The 7356-nt window shown below is 38.8% G+C and overlaps 1 protein-coding gene across 3 annotated transcripts in view; it reads right to left on the reverse strand.

Annotated features, from left to right (window-relative positions):
* Positions 1-4312: 4312 nt before the first annotated feature.
* Positions 4313-7356, reverse strand: part of LOC138214722 (major histocompatibility complex class I-related gene protein-like) — an 8666-nt gene continuing 5622 nt past the window's right edge. Inside the window, exons 4-8 of one of the 3 annotated variants that reach the window (XM_069176501.1) lie at positions 6935-7237; positions 6382-6477; positions 6151-6168; positions 5909-5980; positions 4313-5486 (exon numbers count right to left, since the gene is read on the reverse strand). In XM_069176501.1, the coding sequence (XP_069032602.1) occupies positions 5934-5980; positions 6151-6168; positions 6382-6477; positions 6935-7237 (464 nt within the window). In that variant the 3' untranslated portion in view covers positions 4313-5486; positions 5909-5933. The remainder of the gene's footprint in view (positions 5487-5908; positions 5981-6150; positions 6169-6381; positions 6478-6934; positions 7238-7356) is intronic. The other 2 variants (XM_069176499.1, XM_069176500.1) reach the window with 2 other exon arrangements.

Genomic DNA, 7356 nt, shown 5'->3' on the forward strand with positions numbered 1-7356 from the left:
GACTGGAGTGTTTTAATTCAAGCTGCTCAGACCTTGTTTCATGTTTTTTTTTAAACAAATGTCACATAATATGCAGAAAGTATTAATTTCTGGACAGTCAGAGGTCCCTTTGAGCTTCAGATTAACACAGTGTGTGTGTGTGGGGGGGGGGGGGGGGGGGGCAGTAATATTTCTGTGTGACTGAGCTGAGATTGACAACAGTTGTGATCCAAAACATCAACAAATAGTGTTTTCTCAGGGATGTTGCAGTGCAGAGTGGTGAGCTGCTCCCTCCAGTGGTTCAAACCTCCAGCTGTTCAGCTGAAAAGGAGAAGAAGAGAAGGAGGAGAAGGGGGAGGAGGGGGAGGAGGAGGAGAAGAGAAGGAGGAGGAAAAGGAGGAGGAGGAGAAGAAGAAGAGGAGGAGGAAAAAGAGGAGGAAGAAGAGATGGAGGAGGAGGAGAAAAAGAAGAAGAAGAGGACGCAGAGGAGGAGAAGAAGAGGAGGAGGAAGAAGAGGAGGCAGAGGAGGTGGAGGAGGAGAAGGTGGAGGAGGAGGAGAAAAAGGAGAATACAAAAAAGAGGTGGAGGAGAGGAGGAGGAGGAGAAGAAGGTGGAGAGGAGGAGGAAGAGAGGAGGAGAAGAAGAAGAAGAAGAGGAGGAGAAGAAGAGGAGGTGGAGAAGGAGGTGGAGGAGAAGAGGAGGAGAAGAAGAGGGGGAGAAGAAGAGGAGGTGGAAGAGGAGAAGAAGAAGAGGAGGAGGAAAAGGAGGAAGGAAAGGAGGAGGAGGGGAGGAAGAGGAGAAAGAGGAGGAGAAAAAGCAGGAGAAGAAGAAGAAGAGGGGGAGGAGGAGAAGAAGGAGGAGAAGAAGAAAAAGAAGAATAAGAGGAGGAGGAGAAGAAGACAAAGAAGAAGAGGAGGTGGAGGAGGAGAAGAAGAAGAAGGAGGAGGAAAAGGAGGAGGAGAAGAAGAGGAAGAAGAAGAGGAGGAGGAACAGGAGAAGAAGAGGAGGAGGAGGAAAAGGAGGAGGAGGAGGAGGAGGAAGAAGAGGAGATGGAGGAGGAGAAGAAGAAGAAGAAGAAGAAGAAGAAGAGGAGGCAGAGGAGGAGAAGAAGAGGAGGAGGAAGAAGAGGAGTTGGAGGAGGAGAAGAAGAAGAGAAGGCAGAGGAGGTGGAGGAGGAGAAGGTGGAGGAGGAGGAGGAGAAAAAGGAGAATATGAAAAAGAGGAGGAGAGGAGGAGGAGGAGGAGAAGAAGGTGGAGAAGAGGAGGAAGAAGAGGAGGAGGAAGTAGAGGAGGAGAAGAAGAAGAAGAGGAGGTGGAGAGTACAGATTAATTTCAGCAGTCAACTTTGAACCTTACTGAGAAGAATCCCTGCTTTGTATTAGTTCATTTCTTCTATTGTTGCTTTATGAAGTTTCCTGCAAAACTGATTCCCAAACTACGTTTAAATTCAAGTTATTGTAGGTTTTTAAAACTTAGTGACGAGAAGCATGTTTGTAATCCTCTTTTATTGTCAACCATTCATATCTGCTCGCAAACACACACAAAACCATTTGGGTATTAATGTTATCTGCATTTCATATGTTTTAATTTGGGGCTATTAATGGTTATAAAACACAGAAATGAAACTATCCTCTTAATTATATGCATATAATATACTCTGACTGAACTTGTTGAATGCTCATTGATAAACTAATTTCTCGTGTCTGTATTTATGGGGAAGATCAGTGCACTAAACATGACATTCACTGCAGCCCTGGTTGGAAAGCCACTCGGTGGACTGATGATGGTGGCCTCTGCAGGATAGTCAGGAGCAGTGTTGTGTTAGAGCGCCACCACTGGGCCGAAAGCAGCACATCAGCAGCTGCTGTGTTGTTGTGATGCTCTTCAACTTAGACGCACACTCTCACAGACTGTCACTGAGTCACATCCTTTACTGTGGAAACACCTGTGCAGCCATTTTGTGTCTTCCTTTGTTATGTTGAAATGGCACACACATAAATATACCTGTCAGTCACTTGGCATTTGATTCAGCAAATAGTATTCTATCCAGATAGATAGATAGATAGATAGATAGATAGATAGATAGATAGATAGATAGATAAGTTACAGCAGCAGATACAAGGCAAAACAATAAAAATGACAATAAAAAATAGAGGAAGTAAAAAAACATTATATATATTAATAAAAATAAATGCACATTATATACAAATAAAAATAGAATAATATTAAATTTAAATGAACTAAACAACAGTGAAATGAATTAAAACAAACAAACAGCAGTGCAACGGTGTTATTGTTGTGTGATGGATTTGGCCAGAGGTGAGTTATTGTATAGTCTGATTGCAGCGGGCAGGAATGATCTCCTGAATGTGAATTGATCATGTTTGTGTAGAGCTTCTTTTCTTTTTTTTATGAACCATGACAACTTTAATGATCTGAAACAGCCAGGATACAACTTTGTGAACTAATGTCTTGTTGCTGCTCCAGGAGAAGTGATGATGGTGGCCTCTGCAGGATAGTCAGTAGCAGTGTTGTGTTAGAGCGCCACCACTGGGCCGAAAGCAGCACATCTCTCTGTGCTGCTTTCTGGGAAATCACAGGACAAGTCGGAATTAGGTTTCGTTTTTGTGTTTCTGACACAGATCTGGTATGATTTGCAAATGTTTCTTCCCGACAGGCCTTCTTGTCCTTCTTGTGTTGCCACATTCATCCTCAATTAGAAAAACAATCACAGGAGAAGATCAGTGTAACTTCAGTCATGTAAGGCTTGAAAGTCATAAATAAAGTGAACAGCTGGTTTGACATCTATAAAAACTGCTGAAATATCCCATTTGGTGAAATGAAAATCATCTGTAGGCTACTTAACGAACAGTAACCACATTTTCCAACCGCAGTCATGATAAAACTCAGTTGCAGGACATTGTTTGCAAAGGAACCGAATAATACAAATAACAATAATAATAATCCTTATCCGTATGGCACCTTTCATACAATAAAGAGTTTTACAACATGAGAATTACATGCAGTGTTCCACATAAAAACAGATATAAAGGAACAATTTAAAAGTACAGAAAATAAACGAGATGCATAAGAACAGATACAATGCATAAAAATAAATACAAGTAGAGTTCAAATATGAAATAAACAATGTGCATTTTAAACCAAACCGAAGCACATCCTGACCAAGTCCTACCTGACTATTGTTTGGTAAAGGGCGCCATCTAGCGGTGAGTTTGAGGAACTTCTCATTGTACATGTTTAAACCAGGCCGACTGCATTCAAGTTCTGGTAAAAGGTTTGTCTTTTCAGCTTCTAGTCTTTCTTCCTTTTCTGATATAAAATGTACTTTTTGTGATGGCCTTGTGTAGTTGTATTGTATGTTGACATGTTGACCTGAATTAGTATTCATTAGTACTCCGCGTTGTGTCGAGTCAACAATATGAAGACTGTTCCTTCCGTTACTGATTCACAATCCTTGTTGGTCGTTTCATCAGAGAATTCATGTCCAGTATCCAGTGAGAAATCAACACAACCAGCAGCAACACTAAACTACTTTAGCGCCACAGTCCTTCAACAAAAACACCTTTTTTGTCCTTCCGGGGTTAAACACGCGACAACAACACTGACCTTTCTTATGATTCATTTTTTATGAAATCATTTCTTATATACAAACAACACGGCTTTAACATCTTCTCTGGAGAACAATAGATCACAACATCAAAATAATAGAACCCAACAGAGACTTTACTACGTGTAAAGCCGAGGTCTAGAAACCAGCACAGCGACACCCAACGTACACACAGTGAACTACAACTGAATTCTGGTTGTTTGCAGCACATTTGGCTCCTTCACTCACCAGGTTGTTCAAGAAGTGGTGAGCATCGACCCATCTTTGATTTAAGGTGACCAGATCCTAACAAACCAAATGTGGAGCAAAGAGGATGTTTGTGTGGGACAATGTGGGACCGGTGTGGGACACGTTTAACGTTGGCTTTAAATATGAATATTTGTCCCTCTATTTTAGTAACCGTACAGCACAAGCTTTCTGTAAACATACAATGAGAATATAATATTGTACAAACACTCGTTTTAGAAATAGCTGCCAACCAGACCGTTCAAGTCTTATACAAAAAAAAATCATCACTATTACTTTTTTTTGTCAGCTGGTAAAAAGTCAAAACTTCCTCTTCAGTTATGATTGAAAACTCACACATCAACATCTACATGACAGAGCCACGTTTATTTAATCTGTGACAGCAGTGAATACTCAGTATTCATGAAATCGTAGCTGCACTCACAGGTGTGTGTTTATGAAATCATTCAGAGACAGAAATTTGGATTATTTGGGGACTTTATTTAGATGTAAAAATAGATTGAAATGTTAATACAACTTAATTAAATCTACACCTCTTAATTTCTAAATGCTTACATGACAGAAAAGCTGTTCGTCTCTAAAAACTAGCAGGCAAACACAAAATATCACACCACCCTTCATTATATCAGCTAAACTTAAACTCTTAATGTTTAATCAAGAATAAAAAAATTACTTAAATCAAAAAGCCATAAAGACATAAATTATTTGCTCAAACCTTCTTACAATCAAAACAAAACCTTTAACGTTTTATCAGTGCCTCAAAAATATACAAGCAGAATATTTACAACTAGAAAACCACATTTTAACTGGTTCTTAAATTTTGTGTCCGTGCGCATTGATGCAACCTCATATTGTAATTTCATGTTTTTACTGTTATTTTCTGGGAATTAAATTAACAAATGATGTCATCATAACCGACTAATTAGCATCAAGCACCACAGTGATGCAAAACTCCCTTCATCCATTTCCTGTCCTGTTGTTCAGCGGAGTTAAAGAGGACTGGAGTCAGTCGCAGCTTTATCATCAGGAGTGTCACAGATGGAGAATCTACACGGACAAACACAGGCTGGTTAAAGGCTCCCGTTTACATCAGCTGCTTCCAGAGGACGCAGCATGTTATCTAAAGGTTTACATCTACGTATCCCAACACGCTGGGAATATGGATTTATGAAAAGGGGAATTCATCCGTGTTGTATCATCAATATTGATGCTTGATTTGTTGATGTACAAGAGAACCCCAACACCAGAAACATACAAAAACTGGAAGTAATGTGGATTTGTTTTAGATTTGTTTGAACTCCGTTGTGATTATATGGAACATGTTTGATAATGTTTTACTTCATCATCCTTAATTCATTTATCAATGTTGAAATATTTTACCAGAAGAAAATCCACCTTTCAATATGTCATCAACACAATTTTTGTCACCATTTATGTGTTTGAAAAATATCTTGTCAATTCATGTTTTGGTTTTATTTCCTCTGAATTTCTATCAGTATGTTTCTAGAACTAGAATCACCACTTTATTCACTCAGTTTACAATTCGAATGATGAAGAACCAATAAATTCTCAGTTTATGGAGAAGAACGCGGCGACATCGCTCCTCGTTTCAGGCCAAGATTTGTCCATAAACCTAAAGAGAAGAAAAGAAAGAAAGATGATTTATAACAGAAAATAATAACAAAGAGAGAATTTGATTGCACAAAACTGAGTATTTATTGTATCATTAAGAACTAAAATATGAAAGATCCATATAAGTATTTAACTGTTTTGCTTTTGAGGCACAATTGTTTGTTTTATTTTGGTTGAACCATTTTGATAAATTGGTGTTGTTGCTTTTCTAAATCTTGATATTAAAGTTATTATTTATCGAACCTTTTCTCACTTAACATAAAACAGCTTCGCGTTTGTTGTGAAAATATAATTGACGGAGAGATTTTGTTCACTACAGATATTTAACTCCAACATGTCAGCGAGGTTTTGACAGTGAAACACTCGTACGGTTCCTCTACACATGTTACAAGGACACTTTCTTCAACATATGAAGCAGCTCACCTGTGTGCAGGGTTGTGTTTGTCATTTAGGCCGTTGGAAGCATTTGCTGCTGGACCTCACGGTTCTCCACAGCTGGAAGGTCAGAAACATTTTGTTAGTCCACATGCAGCTCTGAACTGAACCTCAGTTTAACAAACAGACAACAATAAAAAAAACATTTGGAGGACAAAATACAGAATGTTTTTTTAAGCTATAATACATGTGAGATAAGAGAAAACTAAATCCAAACAGGTTTTACTTACGGGATGGAGGGCGCTTGTCTGAAATGAAAAGATAAATAATTTCAGTTGTTAATAGTTGTTGTACATTATTTTTTATTTCCTTTCACTTCTCCCTCGCATCGTCCTGTTATCATTAAAACCGTAGAGCTGAGAATTACATCGCTTCATGTTGGTTGAAACTATTTTAAGTGTGTTTGTTTCACTTTTACATAAAATATAATATGAGACACAGTTTCTGTTTTGGTCTCTCACCCGTCTTCTTCTTGTAAACAAGGAATCCAATCGCAGCGAGAACAACAACGAGAACAACCGCTGCGATGACGGTGATGATGATGATGTGATTCCCTGCTGATAAAACAACAACAAACAAATCACCACCGGAAGAAACAAAGCAGGTTATAAGAAAGGAACCTTCACGTGATAATCAGGGAACAACATGTTTGTCCTGCTTGATTTCATTCATCTGAACATAATTCCTGCGTCTGTGCCGACGTCTCCTCGATTCGTTTTGTTGGACCTCATTTGTGTACCGTGTTATAATAGATATATAAAGATATAATTCTTTAATTGTGTTGAAACATGGTCTGAAAAAAAGTCCTAAAATTTGAGTTTAAAAGCACTTAATTTAGTTTTTATTATTGACATTGTTCTGTATTAATTAAATGTGATTAAAGACAGGAATGTGTCACATAATGATCCCAAACTGGCAAACAAAGGATTTAGGCCTTCAAATTTAATTTAAATAAAACTGTAACAGTAAACTAAATGTGTTTCCCACATTCATCCCTTCTGATTGAAGTCTTACCTTCATTGGTCCTGATCACTGCTTTGTCCAGTTTGGTGATTTGGTCCTCGTTGACTCCAGAGAGCTGAAACACACACTCGTACCTCTTCCAGTCTTCAGGTGGGACAGATGTGAGATCCAGGTCGACACTCTTCTGGAAGGTGCCATCGTTGTTGTGGAGGATCTCTCCCTCGTCGACGCCCTCATGAAACTCCTCTCCGTCTTTCCTCCAGAACATCATGGCTCTGTCAGGGTGGAAACCTGTAGCGTGGCAGGTGACTGGAGAGGAGGAAGTCTTCTGGAGGAGAGACACTGAGGGAAGCTCTGCAGAGACAACAGACAGTTTATAGTTATATTATTATGAAGTAAATATGAATGTTACTGTTTCTGTTTGATTTAATGTAGTTTGAAGACTGTAGTTACGCATATTATTACATTTAATG

The sequence above is a fragment of the Embiotoca jacksoni genome, unplaced genomic scaffold, assembly GCF_022577435.1.
Source record: "Embiotoca jacksoni isolate LCO1_2020_lvr unplaced genomic scaffold, fEmbJac1.0.p SCAF_7, whole genome shotgun sequence".
NCBI lineage: Eukaryota > Metazoa > Chordata > Actinopteri > Embiotocidae > Embiotoca > Embiotoca jacksoni.